The 22,496-nt window shown below is 39.8% G+C and overlaps 1 protein-coding gene across 4 annotated transcripts in view; it reads left to right on the top strand.

Moving 5' to 3' along the window:
• PHEX (phosphate regulating endopeptidase X-linked) overlaps positions 1-22,496 on the top strand; it is a 125,979-nt gene that overhangs the window by 55,833 nt on the left and 47,650 nt on the right. For all 4 annotated transcript variants that reach the window (XM_005503727.3, XM_065071368.1, XM_065071386.1 and 1 more), the window contains exons 10-12: positions 2,983-3,076; positions 7,205-7,333; positions 10,884-10,985. In XM_005503727.3, coding sequence (XP_005503784.1) covers positions 2,983-3,076; positions 7,205-7,333; positions 10,884-10,985 — 325 coding nt within the window. The remainder of the gene's footprint in view (positions 1-2,982; positions 3,077-7,204; positions 7,334-10,883; positions 10,986-22,496) is intronic.

The following is a 22,496-nucleotide window of genomic DNA, read 5'->3' as shown; positions in this document are numbered from 1 at the left end:
TACCTGAGGTAGGTAGTTGTGAGTCATTTAGAAAACCAGTAAGATCTGACCACTTTAAGGGTGCTTCAGTTGCGGGTGAGGTGGGTGAGGAAATTCTACATTGCCAGAAATGTGTTAGGGGAAGTTCGATACTTTGTGGTATTTATTAGGTTGGAATGAATTTTTTATGACCCTAAGCATTAGCTCAAGATGGTTTGATCATCTAAGAAGTGCTAAGTGTTTTGGCTTTTGTAACATGTACCGCATTATAAATGTAAATTATTAATGCTAAAAAGCTTTTTCAGATAGGTTTTATGATTATTGTGGGGATTTTTGTGTACTATATGATGTATCTGTATACTGGAAGACAGAGTATGCACAAGGTTATGTGACATGTCTAAAGTTACACCGAGTTACATTTGATGGATTCAGACATGAGTGCCAAGGAAATGAAATGGGAGAAAGATTTTACACTAACGCTTTGTGAAATCCCCTCTCCACAGTGTGAGAGATGAGGAGGAGTATAAAAGGCAGGACTTATAAATCACAGCAACTCTCTGCTCCCCAGTAGAAGTTGCCACTGGCTGCAAAGACTACAAAGGCTAGTGGGCAGCAGGTACCTGCCTTTGAGGTGACAGTTGGCTTGAGATCACACCCTCAGGTCTTTCTGTCTGAAATAAGTTGGCCATGCTTCTGACCTATAAGCACATGAAGACTTAACTGATGAGAAGCACAGGCTTTGCCCAGGCTGTGACAGATGCACAACCGCTGTGCAGGTTCACATGGGTATGCACACTTGTGCTAGCTTCAGTTCATCTGGAGCAGCCTGCAGGGACAGCCAAATCCATCAGTGTTGCAGAGCACTTACCTTCCGTGGCCACTTGACACTAGGCCTGGCCAGACTGGTCTCCAGCGCAGGTCTCAACCAGCTTGTGGAGAGCACGCAGCCACCTATCTGCTCTTGGTGTAGTGTGTGTCCCACCTGGATGTGTGCATGCTGGTGGAGTTATGGGTTGTCATGTGCTCAGTCACTAATCACAAAATCACAGAATGTTAGGGTTTAGAAGGGACCTCAAAAGATCATCTAGTCCAATCCCCCTGCCAGAGCAGGAACACCTAGATGAGGTTACACAGGAATGTGTCCAGGAGGGTTTTGAATGTCTCCAGAGAAGGAGATTCCACAACACCCCTGGGCAGCCTGTTCCAGTGCACTGAGAAGTTTCTTCACAAATTTAAGTGGAACCTCCTGTGTTCCAGTTTGAACCCCTTACCCCTTGTATTACCATTGGTTGTCACCGAGAAGAGCCTGGGTCCATCCTCATGACACTCACCCTTTATATATTTGTAAACATTAATAAGGTCATCCCTCAGTCCCCTCTTCTCCAAGCTAAAAAGACCCAGCTCCCTCAGTCTTTCCTCATACAGGAGATGCTCCACTCCCTTAATCATCTTTGTTGCCCTGTGCTGGACTCTCTCCAGCAGTTCCCTGTCCTTCTTGAATTGAGGAGCCCAGAACTGGACACAATATTCCAGATGTGGTCTCACCAGGGCAGAGTAGAGGGGAAGGAGAACCTCTCTTGACCTATAGACACTAATAGACAATACATAGCTATAGCTTGTCTTAAACCTCTCAATTCTCACCTCTTTATCATCTCCCCAGCTGAATGACCAAGAGTGTAAGCTTCCAGAAAAAAACGTATCTTGAGCTGGAGGCTTTGTATGGGTGGGCTGGACCTTGGCTAGAGGCAAAACTCAAGTTATGGCTTGGGCAAAGCCATAACTGTGTGAACTGCTGTGAAGACAAGATGCCCACAAAGTGTGTTTAAAATCTGTTGTGATTCAGAGGGGACAGTACGGGATGTGTCAACGAATGAAGGTGGTGAAGTGCCACTGTAGGAACAGCTATGCTGCTCCACAACTATGGCAACAGGAGGTTGCAGAAATTGGATTTTTGGAGAAGGGAGTTGTTCAGATGGTCCATAACAGCATCTTTGATTGCAAAGGAACTATTTTCATCCCTGTGGAGAAGTCTGTGGCCTGCCCAAAATGTTACACGTATACTAATGTAGAGCAAACAACTTTTGGATATCAATAGCTTTAGAGCAATGACAATCCTTGAAAAACATGTAATCCAGATGACAAGATAAGAATAATACTTCTAGGCCATCACTGACCTTGTTATGAGACTGTTTGAAGTTGAATTTCACAATGTACCTTTACCTCACACAGCCACTGCTGAGCATGGAGAGAGCTCAGTCTAGACTAGGTAAATCCTCCAGTCAAGTGCTTGAAGCTTTAGAAAAGGGGCCTGGATGTCAGGTCTCCTGGGAAGTTTGAGCAAGTTCTTCCTGGATCTTTCAGCCTCAGTTCTTATAAGATTCTTGTTACTGAGACTTCCTTTTTTTCCTGGTATTTCAATTATCCATCTACAAAATTGGAGTGATAATACTTAAATAACTCTGTGGGTAGTAAGAACTTCTTCTAAAAGCATATTGATAACTTCTAATGAAAGATACAAATATGAGATAATGATAGTATATATGGGACGGACTGTTATCTATTTGGTTTCATAGTTACAATTTATGTGTCCTACTAATGAGGAGAGATAACATTCACTTTGATTTACAAAAGAAAAATCAGTTATTTTCTTATCTCTGGATAGAACCTTTATCCAACTCTTATTACGACACAGTTCTTGCCACTTCCATGGAAAAAGAAAACTGCGTTTTGAAAAAGCATTACCTAAAAGTGACATACTAGGAGATGGACTTTTTATAAATTTCCCCTAGAAGACGGTTATCACAGTGCAATTACATATTAACTGGCTGTAATCATACAGATTCTTCTACAAAATAGAAATTTATCAATTTGGTCATCACTCATTAATTTTCAAGGTGAAATTTCCACCATTCAATTCAAATGTTTATAGAGATATTTCTGTGAATGCTTTGCGGTACATCATATGCATTTAGATGTCTGAGAAAAATATGTCTGATTTAACAGGACTCTTGCCAACTATCTGGTGTGGAGGATGGTTTATTCAAGGTTATTTAACCTTAGTAGACGTTTTCAGTATCGATGGCTGGAATTTTCTCGGGTAAGTTAGAGCTTTTATAGTATTTACAATAGTACTAGCTTTGATGCTGTTGATTACCCTTACAGTTGCTTATACCTTTGCAAAACATGAAATGTATTCCATGCTGGATAAATTTCTTGAATAAACTTTTCTTCTTGAAGACTACATCTAAAACAGTTAAGATGTATATATCCTTGCACATGCTACTTGGGGAAAAATGTCCAAAAGGACTCCACAAAGGAGTTTTTAAGACTTCCCCCTTAAAAAGCTTAGTCTTCTTATGCAGAAACTTGAAAGCTAGAAAGTTTGAGTTACATTCCAGGGCCGTGACCTGTGCTATTCCTGCAGGCCCAACAGGTTTGGCCAAAATCTAAGCTTTGAAAAAAAACTACTGTATGTGCATGCATGAAAGTAGCTCTGGTAAAACAAAAGCAAAACAAAAGATTTCATCTTTTCTAAGCTTGCTCAGACCTCTCTCATGCTCTAGTACCAACCTTACATGAGCTCTAGCACATCAGTCATTTCCATAGAGAAGCCAATCAGATGCCTTCTAGCTAGGAGTTGCAAAAGCCCCAGAAGACATTAGTCACTGCCCCAAGCTATGAGAGCAGTGCTAATTATCTATTAAGTAATATGGGAATTTATGTAAAACACACACATTTGATTAAATGAATTCTGAATACAAAGCCACCCTGATAATCCTCTGGGCAACATGAGGGCTCTGTTAGCAAACCAGGGATAAAACTGAAACATGTTTTCTCATCTTGTTTCCATGCTGCCTTAGTTTAGATAGTGAGCTTTTTGGTTGTTGTTATGAAAACTAGCTGCTTGGTGACATCATGGCAACAGGAGTCTGTCATGATGCTGCCAGTGATGTGGCACAGAAGATGTGGTTGCTCTGTTCTCCCAGGTGAGGTGTGCAGGTCGCTAACTGAAGTGCCCGTAATGTCTTTTCTGAGTGGTACTGGAATAGTTCTGAACTGATCACATACCTAAAAATAAATTCCAAAGGGCTCGATGGAAACTAGACCAAAAAGGCAGTCTCTTATACTTCTGAAATCATGTTCAAATCCATCTTGTTAAAGATGCCATTTTCTTCATGCAAAAATGTGAGAAACTGGCTGTCAGAACAACAGGGACAAGTTTGTGTGCACTCTACTGGATATTCCTTGCTAGCCAGGTAAAATAGTTGGATGCTGGCCATCAGCCAGACTGCAGCCTAATACTGAGTTGCATTGAGTTATATTATAGCCAGAAAAATTTTTGGAAGGAAACTACAATCTTTGGTTACTGTACGTTTTGATATGGTAACTAGCTGCTGTCACTTCTCTGGGTACTTTCTCCAGAAGCTTAGGGAGAAACCTAATTCAGGTTGATTCAATGCTTACTAACAATGTCATCAAGGGTTCCATGAAAACCTAAGTACAGCACAGTAAGGGCAGTGAGTCAGCAGCTCATTTCTATTATCTGCCTCTGGGACCTGGAGATGGAGAGTTAGTTAAGTGCAGTAAACAGCAATAGCTAATAGTTAATAGCTAAATCTAAGTACAGTAAACAGCTCAGGGGAACAGGCTTCACAAGTCAGCAGAAAGGATGTGAGAAATGGAGTCCAAACCAAAGGCTTTCTTTTACCAATTTACCTGGTCAGAGACTGGAGGACTAAAGGCACACAGGTCCTTTCGGATCATAAAGAGGACCCACCAACCTCTTACCATGTAAGTGAAGAAACCATTGAATGACTACTAAAAAGACATGACCACGAATTGAATCAGTGACACTTAAAGCAAAAGATATCTTTCATTCATTCAGCGTCACCCATCATAAGCGTATTATTTTTTTTCACCAGGTTCTAATTTTCTATTGGTGGTTTTTACATCTTACACGTAGAAATCCTAGCATCAAGACTCTTAAACTCATTTCAAAGAGAGGGAAGAAGACATGATGAAACTTCAAAAATCTTCAGGTTGAGAAATAGGACAGACCTGCTGACTCTAGAGAAAGTGCTTTGATTGCTACCTCAGCAACTCTCAGCAGCTCCTCTGCAGTGGCGCAAAAATTCCTAGCAAATGTGCAGTGGCACGTGGGGAAGAGATACTTTAAAATGATGTGGAGCTCTGAATTGACTGGGAGGGCTTGCAACCTGCTATTTATAGTCACTGTTACTACTTGGAGTTCTGTGTTTTAGAGTGGTACATTAATATTAGGAGGACCATTTTGAGGGAGTTCTAGTTGGCTGTTGTAATGTAAATATCAATAAACCAGCTGTGAGATATAATCTGTTCCTCTCAGCTCTATTTTTGTTGGTCTCACAGCCTGTGCTGCCTTTCTGTCCTCCTTATAGTCAAGCCTCCCTTGAAATAATGATTATTATTATGTTGTAATAATATGTCACATTCTAAAAGCCAGCTCTGTCTCTTGACACTTTCTGTGGCTGGTGTGTAGTCATTGTGGTTTTACTTGGACCCTGGATAGAAATTTTCTTCTCTTTTTCTCTCTCTTTTCTTTCTTTCTTTCTTTCTTAAATTTAGAAAAAGAGTTTATTTTCAAATGTGGCTCAATTGAGGAAACTATTACCTTATTATGTATTGGTTTGCCTAATGTGGTTTTCTTATAGCAGCAGTGTTCTCTCTGTCATTGAAAATCTATTAGTGCACATACAGTATTAATAAAAAGCATTTGAGAATGCGTTTCACTGGTGTATTTAAATATGAGTCATTGATTAAACTTAATTACAGACAATATAAGGAGGAAAATCGATCTTTGAACTACCAAAATATCTGACCTTCAGTAGCTGAGGATTAAGCTACTCTGAAATTTTCTGATGGAATATTTTCCTATTGGAAAACAACAAATCCAAACCCTTCAATTTTGCTAGAGATTTAATCTTGGGCTCAAAGGAGAAGACTGGTAAAAAAGAAGAGGCTCAGAAACTGCTAGATCAGTGCTTAAGAGGTTTGTGTGACCTGTGAGAGGTCAAAATCCTATCTCAACTGACCTGGTCTTGTGTTAAGAGTACTCTGCTTTTGCACAGATAATGAGTGTTAACTACTGGACTGGGATTTTGCTTGTTCTCTGTGGAAAAGCTTAAAAAGCTCCTTAAGTGGAAAGGGAACCCTTTGAACATTGAAAATAACAAAAGTTTCTTAAATCAGCACTGTTATTGCTTACATGGACCCATTTCATATTTTGTTGTGTGTATTCTGTTTTTAAATGAACTTCTATCTTGACTAGAAAATGTAATTTTAACTGGGTAAGCCTACACGGTAGTAACATTCTTTTTGTGAGAAACAGAAACCAAGACAGCAATGTACTTGAGCTCTGTTTTGCCTTGCACATTGTGTGTTGAGCATCCGTGACTATTTCATCTCTAAAGCTCATGTGTGGTGCTGTATGAACATCATCAAAGCGTGGAAGTGTCTATTTAACCACCATTTCTTTAGTAAAATACGCAATCTATTCTACCAACGTCATTCTACCATACCATGGAGGGAGATTTTTGGGAGACAAACACATAATCAGAGTGTAGTGTTCTCGACGGTTCAAACCTTTTTTCTCCTGAAAATATTCTGTTTGGGAAAGGGATTGAAAGCAACAGGCTGTGGTAAGAATAACCAGACAGGTAAATGGCAAAAGGTGTGGACATGTACCTACCAGTGTTAGCCATTGTTAGTTAGAACAGATAGGTTTATCACAGTGGAGGGCTCTTTAGGAAGTGTTTCACAAAGACTGACCTAATTTATATGAAGATTATTTCCCTAGGCTTCTCATTCAGTGGAGAGAGAGAAACTTTTTGGGAAGATATCTCAGAGCACGGATTTTCTAGATGAAAGTATCCCTCCACTTACACAGAAATACTACCAAAATTAGTTTAAAACTGGCACTTGGTAAGGCCTTCCCATAACTAGCCCCCTAAGCCTAGCTTCTCTAAGTCATTAGCTTTGTACTGTTTCTAAGTCTAAAAATCTTATACCTATTTTGTGGAATTCAAAAGATTTGTTATAGCACTTGATGAAAATAACTGTAAAGTATCATTATTGTCATTTGGGTAGCTATTTGACAAATATGCTTTAGGCTATACTGTATGTGGATGCAGACTTGTTCTTCTTAAACAGTATGATCTTATGACCTACTACATGCACCTGCCAACAGGTCATCCATGGAACCACAACTTTGCTGCCACAGTGGGATAAATGTGTGGACCTCGTTGAAAGCACACTCCCTTACGTTGTGGGTAGGATGTTTGTGAATGCTCATTTTCAAGAAGACAAGAAAGAGATGGTGAGTCCTCCAAGATCTCTGTCTAGAAACTTTGAATTAGTGGCATCCTCCTCACAAATTTCCTCTGATGTTAGACCAAATTTTAAAAAGAGATGAGTTTCTTACAAATGCTTAAAATCAACCAAACAAAAACCCCACACAAACAAGCAAACAAAACCTCCAAAACACACAAGAAAAGAACAAGGAGAAAATTGAACTAATTTGAAGAAATATCACCTTTCTGTCCACTTGGGCACTGCCCATTCCTTCCATGTGCAGCCCTTCAAATAAATATGTAGCCAGATCAAAACAGGCTGAACACCGTTAATTTGTGTAAATAATGAGAGCAAGGCTGTTTAGGATCAGACCGAGTGGTGTCAATGGGAACTTATCTAGTATAGCTAGTGTAACTCTTTAAAGTTTTTACTGACTAGTCAAAAGAGTGGTCAAGATCTCTTTGCTTTAGGGGCTACTCTTTTAAAGCTGACTGTGCTACTCCTGCAGTCTAAACAAGAAAAGTGTAACTGATGGATAGCCCAAATTTAAAGGGAGGCTTAGAGCCACATAGTGAAAGTTTATATTTGTGATTTGAATCTGTTTTGCTCAACAGTGAAGGAAACTGTTCTTCCATGCTGCTGAGTTCATAGAATAGCTTTTAGCTGGATGTGCATCCTAATTTTAGAACTTCATATGTGACTACATTATCACTTCACTTAATATATTCAAATGATTAATTACCTTTTACAATTATTTATGACTTATTTTCAGTTCATTTCTAATAGGGTTTTCCAATATCTGCTTTTCCAGCCATTGATTTTCCAACAGTAATCAGTTTAAGATGAATTAATTTTGTCACTAAACTTAGCTCTTGGTGCAGGAGAGGCACAGCAGTTTAGGAAATATGAAATAGCATCCTGCATTGGGACCAACAGCTCTGTGATAGTCTGCACAGCCCTGGCTCAGTACCTGGAGTTTTTCTGTTTAACTTTATCTAGCTTGATTGTTTTCTCAGGGAAGGCCTCCATTTTAGACAGACCAACACTCCGATCTGGCTTGTCCAAATCTTTATGATGTGCATTTCCCTCTCAGGTTCTGCATTTCTTTTACTACTTGGCTTCAGCTGGAGTTTCCTCTCTGAAATTCAGCTTTTCTGTTGCCTGATTTTTGATCAAGCTTGTAATGTGCTATCTGGAGGGTCAGTGACAAAAATATTTCTGGGATATTAAACAGTATGACTTCCATGCAGGATAAGCAGGAAGAGAAGAACTATAAGAAACATACACTTTATGGAAGGGATGAACATTTTTTTCATGTTTTTGTGAGGGAAAATTATGAGAAGCTGATAATGTTTTTTGTTGAAATGTGACCCAATAAAAATATTTCTTAGCATGTAAATTTCTTTCAGACCAAATCTTTGAAAAATTATTGGAATTCACAGTAGCATCCACAGTAATGCATACAAATGCACTGAAAATGCATATAAAATTTACAGTGTAGATCATAAGATTCAAACTTAGGGTGAACTGCCCATGGAGATTAAAATTAGATGCTGGTGAAGTTGCAATAGGTTTTGAAGTGTACTTTTCAAGGTGATAATTTGTGGTGTTACCATTTTCATCTTGCTGGTTTTCAGTTCTATTTCTCTTCCTTGAACAGTAAGAAAGGACTTGAGAAAAGTGGTCTTATTTATACAATGTTGTTTCCCCCACTTTTCCCCCCCGGATTTTGGTATATATCTGTCTATGATAAGCAAATCCTGAGGTATGGATAATGTGGATTCTTTTTTCCCCCATGTTTTGTCACTGATGTTTCATACCTTAGATACTTCTCTCCTTTTATCAAGACTGACATTATTTGTGTCTAAATATAGCACCGTTTCTAACCCAGAGTGCCTGCAGTGTTTCTTAGAGCTATGCCTGAGCAGTTTCAGTAATAACTTTGATAGCAGGAATAGGTTTCTCCCGCTGCCCCCTGCAGCTACAGCTGGTGCATAAAGCCTAACTATACACCAGGGCCCAGCTGCAGAGCTTGAGTTTGAACTTGTAACCTTCAAATATGGGGAGTTCACCTCATTAGAGCACCAAGTTAATTGAGTCAGTGCTCTGTCATCAATATCTTTAAGTTACCCTATTCCCTGGGATGCAGTTTACTGTGAACATTGACTGTTTAGTCATAGTTAATGCTAGATCTGTTCCAGTTGTCCCATATTGTCTCTAAAAATAAGAAAATGTTTTTTTGAAAAGGGTAGAAGAAAATGAATACTCAAAGGAGCTTTGCCATGTTTTGTCTGGCTCCACCACAAATAAAGAACAGTTCCAGATCAAAATATACATCTGATACATAAATGGCAATTTAGCTAAAGGTAATGTTACTTTCCAAGGTTTAGTCCCCACTTTCAGTGACATTTCAGAGCTACCAGATCTATAGAATAAAATTATATAAATCTCTGGTACTCGACATCTTCAATATCTTTAAATGTAACATAACTGACAACACAATAAGTCTTCATGTAATGATTATCTGTCATGTCTTGTGCTATCTCAACTCTGCTTTGGTCTGTGCTAAAAGATTCCAGTGATGGCTGGATCCCCTGAATTACCTCACTCATGCAGTGTTCTCAGTGCCTCTCATGAGGTTCATCTATTGATAAAAACAAAAGCAGCTGATTGCATACACCTTTCTGGTCTGTGCAGCCAGACGGATACATAGGCATGAGGGCATTTCTTCTTTTTAGACTGACATAATACACCTCTTAGTCATTGGATTTCTTGTTTTCTCTCATTTCAGGGTTTTCTTAGTCCCCATACTCACTAAACACTCCTATTATTATCTTTTTTAATTGCCTGTGATATGCTTCCGGCTTTGTATAGGTGTCTGAAGAAGCAGCCAAGCTAAATGATTGTGGGTTTTCCCAGCTTTGCACAGATGCGAGCTGTCACTGGTGTTCAAGACCACAGAAGCAGTTAAAGCCGCTGTGAGGCATGGCTTTTATGCCTGCAGTACGTAAAGGATAGGAATCCTTCACGAGTACAGTGAAATACAGGCTAAATATTTGAATACTGTTTTGTATTTGGATCATGATACTGTCAACCCAAATTAAGTTTTTTTGCGATATTAATAAGGTTTTTTTCAGTCCGACATAAACCAAGCAAAGCTACTGATGCCCTCCCTCTCTACAGAAAAAGCTTTATTTGTACAGATGCCTTGCAGCTTGCTCCTTCTTGTGTATGGGCTAGCAATCTAGAATCAAAGTCTCAGAAATTTCCCCAAATCACTGCAAATGTCCTGGTATTTTTTATGATTTCAAGGCAGACATTCTCGTAATTGTGACATGAAAGGAACAACAATTAACAGGCTGTGTGGTACACCTGAAGGAATAGAAAATGAAAAGAAACTTCTTTTCAGAAGAAGTGCCTGAGGACTGGAGAAAGAAGAAATTTGCCATAAAGAATATAAAACAGATACTGTTTTCTTTGGAATAATTCATGGTCTAACCAAATCAATTCAATTACTTATAATTATGCTGCCATGAAATATTTTACTGGAGAGGGATTTGCTAAATGTTTTGCAGATGGAGGAGTTGACTGAAGGAATTCGCTGGGCTTTTATTGACATGTTGGAAAAGGAAAATGACTGGATGGACTCCGAAACAAAAAGAAAAGCTTATGAGAAGGTAAAAATATAAATGTTGAATGAGTATGTTCCTGTTACAGTGAAGATATTACTTGAGTGAGAACAGAATGTCATGTACTGTACTTGCGGTTCCAGTTACCCATTGTTTTGTTTGTGAAGGGACATGTGCCACATTTGTTTTGCTAGAAGCTGAACCACCTGAACTCCTACTTCAGTGCTGAAGTTATTTTTGTTACCTTGTTCTTCCTCCCTTGCCTTCATCTTTCCCTGTCTGTCTGATGTAGACTTTGAACTCATTTCAGATTTGCCTGTACAGTGGCTTTTCTTGACAAAGTCTTCAGCTTGATTGCAATGTCAGGGGCACACCTACAGATACAAAATGGTTTTGAAAACATCTGTGGCAGCTCAGGGTACTTGGTGTAAAGATGGAAGATCCAGCCTAGAAGGGGTCATTGAGAATAGTCCAGGTCTCGTACCTTCTTCAGTGTCATGGTGGGAAGCCTACCTTGAAAGCAATTTTCTAGGAATGCAATGACCATCCCAGCTGAGTACCTATCTCCCGAGAGAATAACGTCCGTTATGAAGTGTTATGATCAAGGATGGTAGTGCTGGTCCTGATTAGTTTCAGATGAAGTGACAATAAAATGCTGGAGGTAAAGGTGAAGGCAGGAGGAGGTACTCAAAGCTCCCTTTTCACTCTATTCCTGTGTTTACAACATGTGATATGTGGAAAGGGACCTTGCCCAAATGCAGAGCTCTGCCCCCAGAGCAGCAGTTGAAAGAGGCATAAACAAATAAAAACGGAAAGCAGCATGTAGGACAGTCTCCTTATTTGTTGAGGCAATGGGATATCAGTGAATTAGTAAATGCCCTCTTTGAATAAACTGACATGCAACTGTAGCTGAACTGTTCTTGCTCACTGTACTTGAATAAAAATAGAGGTGTCTTGATTTATAAACAAACACAGACTTAAAAGTTTTTTGGTAATTCTCATGAAAAGGCTGTGGAGATATTTTATCAATGGAAAGTTTTAAATTCCACATACAGACTATTTACATTTTACACAGTAGTGCTCTTCACAGATATGCAAATGAAACAGCGCTGCATAAATGCACAAATAAAGTCTATAGCAAGAGAACAATAGTAAGATGCCATTTATTTCCTACTAACTTGATAGTAAATGGACTGTAGTTATTACTTCTTACTGACTGTTATTGTTGTTTCTTACTAGAAATACCATTAGGAATATAATGATCTGTAATTTAGATATTTGACAAATCTGGTACAAAATAAGAGCAGGAAGATTTTATAATGATTTCCTTAGTAGAGATATTTCTATATACCTTTACAGACGTATACAAGTCTGATGGTGAATTTTCTAGCAAATAATCTGCTTAACCATTTTGTTCAAAATTCAGTACCTTTCAGCAGGGAAACAATACAAGCATTGGTGCAAACTAATAAACTCCCTAAAAAGCTTTTCCTTTCCCAACTTAATGAGAGTTTTGTTCAGAAGGTCAGTTAGATATTTTGTAAGTAGAGACGCCTGATTTCCTCTGTTGACTCATCTAGGAATCTTATGGCACTCTGCTCGCAATTCAGACTTCTCCTTTAAGTTTCTAAAGTTAATAGGTTGAATCTGGGCCAAACAATGCATGATGAACTAAATTTAAGCAGTACAAAAAAAATAACACTACAAGCCATTGTACTATGAGTAGCAAATGGTTTAAATCCATTCTCACTGACCTGAACAACAGTTTTATAGTTTACTGACATAGGAACAAGGTCAAGCTTGTAAACACGAGTGTTACGTAATGACTTAGAAATTGCAGCAACAATTATGTGTTAGGACTTACGACTGCAAGTTTAAGTTCAGATTCACAGAAACAGCTACTTGGCTAGAAGGAAAGAGTCTAGAGAGACATTTTGGTAAATTTCCAGACATGGAGTTTGTGTATGTTTATTAAATACTATTATTGCTAATAGTAGATATTGGATTTGTCCTGGGACATTCGGGTGGGCAAGTTTTTAATTCAAGAAATAGATTAATTACATGTATTGTCAGTTAATTCACTGGGGATATCTAAGATTTATAATACAACAGGACCTTCCAAGTCTGTTATTCTGTTCCAGTTAAATCTCATGAGCCCAGTACATTATGCTGTCACTTTTTTAATATTTATACTTCAATAAAGCAGCACAGACAACAGGAATTTTGAAGTGGGGGTGTTTGATTGTTCAGCAAAAAAAAAATACTTCATTACATAGATCTGTAAAAGTGAAATTTCTTTGTCAATAGGTGTCACCTGCAACTGTAAGGATAGTGCCAATGCCATAGATTTCAGAGTTCAGGAAGGAGCTTAGTTTGTTCTTGAACTAAGAGCAAGTTGTATCATCATGGGGTAGGATATTCTGCTTGGAAATAAATTTCTATCCTATGTGAGCATCTTCTGCTTGTTTATATTTCCAGAACAAAAGACAGAACCTGCTTAATTATTCATCTGATATCCTTCTATGATAATGTAAACTGCCTAGTGGGTGAAGGGAGGATGGTGGATATAATTTTTCCAGATTTTAATAAGGCTTTTGATACTATAATTCTGTCCTGTGATTCTATACTATCCCTTACAGCACCTTTCTGTACAAGTTGTCCAACCGTGAGATGAGCAGGTATATGATGCACTGGGTGAAGAACTGGTTGAACAGCAGGGCTCAGAGGGTTGTAGTGAATGTGGCTACATCTGGCTGGTGACTAGTCACCAGCGGTGTTCCTCAGGGCTCAATCCTAGGGCCAATTCTGTTCAATATTTCTACCAATGATCTCGATGCAGGAGTTGTATCCGCCATTTGCAAGTTCACTGATAATACTAAACTGGGAGATGGTGTTAATTGCCTGAAGGGACAAGATGTCTTGCAGGGAGTCTAGATAGATTGGAGCATTGGGCAGTTCATTAATGGGATGAAGTTTAAAAAGTCCAAATGCTGGATTCTGCACCTAGGACAGAGTAGTACTGGGCACAATCATAAAATGGGAAAGGAGTAACTGGAGAGCATCCCTGTAGAAAGGAATCTGGGGGTGCTGGTTGACAGCAGCTCAAACTGAATCAGTAGTGTGTGTCCTGGCAGCCAAGAGGGCAAACCACATCCTGGGGTGCATCAAACACAGCATAATCAGACAATCAAAAGAGGTGATTGCCCTGCTGTATATAGAGTTGGTGAAACCTCATCTTGAGTGCTGTGTGTAGTTCTGGGTGCCAACATTTAAGAAGGATGTGAAGATCCTTGAATGAGTCCAGATGAAGGCAACAAAGGTGGTGAAAGGGCTGGAAGGAATGTCCCACGAGGGACAGCAATTACGAGGCATTTGGACAGTCCTTAATAATAACTTTTGGTCAGCCCTGAAGTGGTCAGGCAGTTGGACTAGATGATCATTGTAGGTTGCTTCCAACTAAAATATTCTATATACTATTCTTATTATCAGTTAAGTAAAGGAAGGAAGTCATTACTTAGGTAAAGAATGTTTTGATCTTTTGAGGTTTTCATCAGTAGCTGTCAAATTGTCCTATATAGCAATGCAGAGTAGAGCTCCTGCCTGAAGTTCTATGGCAGAACCATATGCTGCATGGAAGTGACTGTGATTTATATATTTTGCTCTTTCTCTGTATTTTTAACCTCATTGCATTCTCGAATTCTTTGAATGCTCTGGAAAGAAAGCAACTGTAGAAACCTGTTGAGTTCTATTTACTGGGCCTGCTCCAGGTTATCCATTTAATTTGTCATTACCCTTACCTTTAACTTCAGGCATATTTTGGCCATAAATGAATTTTTTACTCATTTACTGAATGAAGAATAAGGTCAATGGAGGATCTGGATGTCTGGACTATGGGCATGGAGAGCCTTCCTAGAAAAACCTCTCATCTTAGACTGCTCTTCAGTTCCTTATGCTGATTGTATCTTTAGAAGATGACACTGTAATGCAAATGACTTGGCAGGCTTTAAAGAGAATTAACTGCAAATCCCCTCTGTGATTTGGATACTCACTGTTTCGCGTGTTTTCTGCTGTCTGTTTTCTGACGGATGCCCACCTTGTGCACTTGGCTGAGCGCAAACTTGTGTACCTTGCTGTCAGCCTGATGCTTTGCAATCAAAAGGATCATTGACCTCCAAAGGACTTAGAAAAGGCCCTCTGGTAGAATCAATGCTTGACTATTGCTTTCGGCAGCCTGTCAGCTCCATCTAATCACTGAAAAGCTTTTCTGTCTGTGACTCTCTTTGTGTCTGTTTTGCTGTTTTAAGTTACTCAGAGGGGACATTTTTAATTTGATGAGCCCACACTATATTTAAAGAATCAAATCAGCTAGTCTGTGTGGCATAGGGAACAATCGTCTTGCAGCCTTGATTTCTGAGAATCAGAATTAGCCCCTGTATACTTTGCAGTTAAGGTTTGACTTTCCCTCTGTAACAAAACAATATAATGTGATAACATCTAATAATTTCCTTCTAGCCTCCCTCCATTCCTCTCTTTCTGTGATTGAAACATGGATTTAAACCAGACCATCTAAAAGCCAATCTTGCAAAGGAAGTTTTTAGCAGGGTGAGGTGACTCGATCTGTCTTCATGTGCAGTTTTCACCTAGCTCTCTGGATGGAGCTCATGCTGCTTCCAAAGGATCTCTGAGCCAGAGAGAAACATTCAGCTCTGTGCTGTGATGCTTCATTTTCTACCCTGTCCTTCTTCCTCTGCTCTGTGCAAGCCTTGCTTTATTGCTCTGTATTTGACTATAAGCTGAAATTTCCTTATATTATGCCTGTTAACCTCCCAAATTTTCAGCTGAGATCTCTGATTTTAAAAAAATAACAGCAAAAGGTTCCTCTTCTTGCCCTTTTAGCCTCTCTCTTTTGTAAAGGTCATTAAATTTTGCCCTCATTTGAAGAACAGAGAAATCATTCAAATGAGTGCAGCTCCAAGGGTGTGTCTGACAACAGTCTTGAAGTACGTGGCTTGTGAGTTACAGAAGCCAAGCAGAAAAATCCCTTGTCAGATGCTGAGGTACCAGGGGAGCTCCAGGCCACCTTGCAGCCTCTGAGAAGGGTGGCGGATGACAGGGAGGGGGAGAGAGGAGAGCCTTTTGTTTCCCTTACAACAAAGGTGCAGACTGCAGCTATGTCAGCCAAATGGTAATGACAACTGCGTTTTGTAACGGGGCGGGGGGCACGGGGAAAAGGGAGAACCCGCAACTGAAACTCAGTTGACATGACTTTGTGTAATCAGGGCTCTCATCTTTAAAATGGTAATTTATTGCTGGTGCTCTTCAAAGGGTCATTCAATGGAAGATCATCACTGAGATGTAAAATTATTCCCTTTCCTGGGCAGCAGCCATTATTTTATTAATATTTTTCATTTTATTTTATTTTATTTTTTTTTTACCTTCCTGAAATGCCCTTTGCGCTTGAGTTTAACAGGAAGCTTGAAAAAGAGGATTTTACAAAAAAGCCTGTTTTTTGGAAGTTTCCAAATCTTCTGTAAAATTGCCTGTGTTGTAGGAAGCTAATTTTTTTGCTTTACAATGCTATTTTTAAATCATGGATGATAAGCCAAAAAAAGCTTGTTTTTCCTCTAATAAGATTTTTCTGTAATATTATTAACCTCTTTAGGCCATGGAGCACAAATCCCAAGGTCACTGTGCAATCATTTTTTGCCTACTGAACTTGCCTGCTGCTTGGCTTTATTTCTCTCTAAGGAAGTTGTATGTATACGCAATATTTGTTTTCTTCGCATGTCTCTGAGTCTGAAGACTGAGGCAAGAAGACCACAGGAAAATGTAAGGATAGTGCCTAGCTATAGGTGTTTCTCTCAGGCAGTGTTTAGGTACCTTTGTTTAGCCTGCTAGGTTTGTTCTGCTGCTTCAGAGAGCTACAGCAAACCTCCCAGGATAATGCAGTGTAATTTAGGCCAATAGCCCTTAGGAAATCAAGAGCCATCTGTACAAGCCCCTGATTTAACAAAGTGTAGGTACTTTAAATGAGGTAGGTGTCCATGGGTTATTCCACTGAAGCCATTCGCTTCTCAGCTGGAACTTACTGGCCATATCCAGCCCTCCAGTCAACCAGCTGAGCCCCTGCCATCTTTCACAGTTCTTTGTGGTCTCTCTCCCTCCACATTTGGGTGATTTCACTATGAACATGACAGCCATGCTGCTCAGATGAGAGGTGCAGTGTCTGGCTCAGACAGTGGCCAAACAGTAGCAGATGTTTAGAGATGAACATAAGGACAGGGTGAGCATAAAGGGACACATTCCTGCTATCCTCTCCTGGCCTCTCACAATCTGCAGCTCAGCTGCCTCCTGAGCCAGAAGTGGTGTCTTTGTATTTATTCATATTTTTCTACTGTTTGTCTAATGACTTTTTGAATCCATGACAGTTTTTGTCATCGGCAGCTTCCCAAGGCAATGAGTTCCACTGCCTCACTGTGTTCTATGTGAGAAAGCATCTCCTTTTGCTCGTCTGGAAAATGTTGTGTTCTTCCCCTATGTTCTTGTAGTGGGAAAACCAGAGAATCATCATTGCCTGTTCTTTTCTTGTGCTCTCTCTTGCTTCCATATAACCCTGCCACAGCAATACATTCATGGAGTACGCAGCCTCCTGCATTTGTTCACATAGACTATCCAGGGCCTGCACTAGACACAGTTCTGAAAAATAACTTTTCATCAAGATCTGAGGCATACCCAGAAAAAGGCCAGACACTACAGCTTCAGGAGCTGAAAATAATCTTGCTTAATGCCATGCTGATTACTTGGTACTCTGCAAAAAGAAGAAATGCCTGTTGTGCTTTGTGGGGTCTGTGGACTCCTTCTATGCAAAATAATGCAAAAATATGACAGAAGAACCAGCTCTCAACACCTCCCATATCTCAAGTGGGATTTTTCTGGAATGAAGGCCAGCACAAGGCTGAAAGAACAATACTTTGTAAAAGAGGGGGATGGAGTTTAAAAACCAAACATCGCAAGACACCTTTTACAAGTACTTTTAAGATTACTTTATACCTTTGTTTCAAGAATCTCAGAGGACTTCACAAAGTGTAAGACTGCTTCAGAGCACTAATAGAAGCTGCCAGAGTCACTTCAGAAGAGCTAGGAAGGGGAGAAATTTCCAAAGGCTCTAGTTGCATTTAAGCACTTCATTCCTGTTCAAAAGCCAATGGAATGGCTTCTGACTTCCAATTTTACTAGGAAGTTTGATTCAAATCTTCTTGAAAGACCCTCGTCATTTCTAAACTGGTAAACATATTTCTGCTTAGTGCCAACTGAAACTTGGCCACACTTTTCCTTTGTGAAAATGAACTTTCTGAAATTAGGGTAGTCTTTGGCTGGATTCAAAAATTTGAGGTCCTGACCATATGGTAGCAGTTGCACTGCAGGGAGAAAGGAGCAAGTCTCCTGATAAAGCTGAAATATGTGTTGGATTGGAGAAGCGGCAGAGTCACATTTTTACTCTTTAACTACATGTCTGCAGTTTCCTTGGGCATTAAATGTATCACAGGAGCTTATCTTCATGTTGTAACTCATCTTGATCCTACCATGTGCCTTGGACATGTGAAGAAGAGGGGACAACTCAGTGGGAAGCAGGAAGTGAAGTAGATGCTGCAGGGCTCAGAAATTATGTTGGGGATTTGAAAACTTTGCTCTGCTTACCCAGTCTGGATTTTGGTTGGGACATTGAGGCTGCCAATCCCACACCGATAGCTTGAGATAGCTGTTTGGAAAACGCCAATGTTTAGAGTAACATTTTTCGCTCGGAAGATTCCAAGAATGCAAGGTACTTTACTTCTAGCATAGAAGTGTTACACGCTTTCCTCTGAACAAAAATAAACCTTCACTTTCCATCACATTAAAAACATTTTTTTTCTTTAAAACCAAATATTTATTTCTCATTTCAAACTTTTAATTTTTGAACTCAAAGAATAATCTCTCTCTCATCCTGAATTTAATGTAACTTTCTCAAGAGGACTGGGCTGTTCTTTTCAGTAACCACAGGAGATGTTCATCTCTGTTGGCCAGAGTTGAAAGTATAATAATAGCCATTACGTGTTTGCTTATCTCTTATCTCTGGGGTTAGGTCTTTGCTGTCAGCTTCTCCCTTGTTATCTGGCTGCTACTACTGCTCACTCAGTTGTGCAGGGATGTCAGTTCCATTAATAATTTGCGCACTGTGCAAACAAATAGTGGAAAACAGGTGAAGGGAGAGGAAATCGTATTTAACCCTGATCTCACAGCTGTCATTTTTCAGACTCAGCCACAACTTCGTAAGGGCAGAATGGGAGCATGGCGTCAAAACACTTGTGACAAATCTCATACTCGAAATAGGAGGAGAGAGACAGATGGATGGACACACCTGCAGATGCCTGGGGACTGGGGTGAACCTGAAACTTTTGTGGTAGAAGTGCACCATGATAGAGATGGCATGCTAAAAGGCAGATTAATTCTTCCACAGAGCAGGAAGTCCTCCATCACCTTATGGAAGTCTTGGACAGTTTCAGCTTTAATTTTTGTTATCTTTGTTATTTTACCAAGTAAAACTGCCTCTGTAGTGGAACAGTTACAAAGACATTACAGTCCCCCATCTCACCAGTAACAGATATTGAGGTATGGGAGGCTCATCCTCTGTATGGAAGAGGAGCCTACGAGGGTATGCACAGATATGTTCTTGGTATTCCCTCTCTGTTCCCAACAAATGTGTGTTTCCTGGCTGTGGTGATTTCCATGTCATGCATAGGCTTGCCCAAGCCACTGAAAGGAAAGCTGCCCCCTCACTGGGAGCAGGCGGGAAGCCTGGCAAGGCTGGGACGTGGGCTGGTGCTCAGGCATGGACCTTTAGTCCTTGGACACCAAGCTGTCCAGGACCAGGATCCTTAGCAGCATTTCAGCTTGCTCAGGTATTGTACTAGTCACAGAGGTCTGAAGCAACATTGTGAAATGTTTAAATGGCTTCAATTACTGGTGTTTCTGGAATTTACTTTTAGAGGAGCTTTATCACAAGGAGGTCATCAGACTCAGAAATGTGCTCCTTTAGTGGCCTTTCAGAAGCCAGGGTGCTGTTCCTAAGAATAAATGCTTCCTTGGCTCCCTCCTTCATGAGGGAGCTGTGAGGTGTCTTGTGCTCAGTTTTCTGGGTAAGTGTTGAGTTCTATCAATGTGGAAATAAATGCAAAAATATAATTTATTTAAATATAAAGTATGCAAAGATTCAGAGTAGAGATTTGGTCTTGAGTAGGAAGTAAGGCATTTCCTGTGTATGTTTTTTTCTGTATTATGCAGCCTGCTTCTTTGTGTATGTGTGCATCTGCTTTCTCCCCAGTAGTTAAGTGGCACATAGAACTGGTGGTGGCATGCTTACTGGAACGCTTCTGGTTGGAGTCCCTGTTCAAGCAAAAGGAATTTCTCCCCAGAGCTGGACAAAACCTGCAAGTCCTGAGCTGAGTAATGCTTATGTTTAGGTCCTCAGTCCCCATTTCAGTTTTAGAGTAGTGTAAGAACTAGTCATGTCTGATCTCAGACAGTCTGATTCTCACTTGTGGCTAGAAATTAAAAGAGAATTTTTCACATTCTATTATTATTTTTTTTTTTTTAAAGTTGTTCTGCAACGTTTGCTAAGCAAAGATAACCTTGAAAATGTTAAATGAATATAAACTGATGCAAGCAGAGGCTAAGGTCAGAAGCTTTCCCTCTCTGGAACAGGTTATTCAGAGTTTTGCAAAAAACTGCCGAAAGAAATGCTGCAGTATTTTGTAACCCATACAGCTGTGATGGGGAGAGAGCTTCCTTGCCCTTTCCTGGTCCCTGGGTCTGTAATTCTCTCAGCGTTTGGTGCCAGCAATCTCAGCAGCACACCGGGCTTTCTGGCGCCCTGGAGACCTTTATTTTGTCAGCCCATTGCTTTTTGTTAAACCTGCTGATTTCCCAGAGCTAAACAAAAACAGGAGAAAAGGTTTTGCAGCAAGGTGGGTGTGTTTCTAGCAAGAGGTGGCATGATAGTGGGAGTACAGGTCGACTAGTGAGGAGCTCTGGCTGTGAGCAGTGAAATGAGTCCAGGAAGGAGTTTCTACAAAAAATGCAACATTATTTCTGCAGCTTACTAATGTGCCAAAGGCCAGTCAAAGGGGGATTTTTCTTTGTGTCATTGCAAATCCTTAGGATTCTGGTGCAAAATTTGTTGGGTAAGGATATCTAATGTTATTTCAAAAGACAGATGAAGATCATTTGAATTGTGTTTTGTTGTTGTGTGGTGGGGTTTTTTTTTGCATTTTATTTATTTTTGTTTGCTTTTATTTTAAGAGTGAATTTTATTTGAAAACACAAAGCATTGGCTGAAAATAAAGACATGAGGAGGGTATAGTCTTCTAAAGCGCTAAGGAAGTGTCTAAGCTTAACTCAGGTGCGTGAGCTAATTAGAGCCATGTCAAAGGCAGCTGAGCAGTATGCACCACGAGGCACACATATACTCATACCAGCACATTACTAATGATGCTCTGTTGTTTCAGAGCACAACACTTGCTTCTGGCTCATTTGAAGTGCAGCTGAAGGATCTCCTAGCTGTCTGCACAAACCCTGGTGCACTTATGCCCTAAGTGATCCACAGATGCATAGAGGCGAATCCAGTGCAGAAATCCCCATGCTGGAGGGAACCTGTCACTGCTGGTGTGGTGACATGGTGCCATAGCTGGACCTAGCATGGGCTGAGTCAGTTTTAATATGTGTGCACTGCCCTTTCTTCTGGCCTACAGGTGTGATCCCAGCTTCACAGAGAACCCAGAGGCGCTTAAAACTGACTAAAGAGCTTTGGACAGTGATGGTTAGATCTTTTGGCAGGTACTCACTTGTGCTGGTCTGCTGTACAAGTACATTTATGCATTGTGTAATCACAGAGGAAGATATTTGCTGTGTGCCATGAAGAAATGTATTTAAATTATAGTGCTGTGGTTCTGCTGGTGAAAGACAGCATTTATGTCTGTCATATATAATGTTCTATGTATAAAATAGTAGAATTGCGATAACTGTCATACCAAGATTACAAATAGAAAATGGAATTAAAATAAAATGGACAAATGAATTCCATAGCAAAATTAAGCGTTGCTGGCAGCAGAATGAGTTTGGAACAAAGCTGGTAGGAGAAAATATGAGTAGGTATATTATTTATATTGCTGCATTGAACTAATGAGTTATGCTTGAGAAAATATCACAGTGAATTTGTATTTTTATATAAGTAAGACTCTTTCAGATTTTCTGTAATTTAGTTCAATTCTATTGCTAAAAAATAAATAAATGTGGGATTAGTTTAAACTGAAAAATTAATTCCACTGAAATTACTGTCACAGTGCTTGAACTGATGATTGAGTCTCTGTCTTCTAGAGAGCCAGAAGCAAAAGGGATTTAGGACAGGAAAGAGTAGCACTAATGTACATGGCTGCTTTTTCTGACTCTGTTCTGTGCATGGCAGTCCTGTTAAAACTTTGTTTCTTGCAACTTTATGGTTAGTCATAATAATATCATCTTGAT

The sequence above is a fragment of the Columba livia genome, chromosome 1 (assembly GCF_036013475.1).
Source record: "Columba livia isolate bColLiv1 breed racing homer chromosome 1, bColLiv1.pat.W.v2, whole genome shotgun sequence".
NCBI lineage: Eukaryota > Metazoa > Chordata > Aves > Columbiformes > Columbidae > Columba > Columba livia.
Note: the sequence above shows the minus strand (reverse complement) of the source record. Positions and strands in the feature narration are given on the sequence as shown.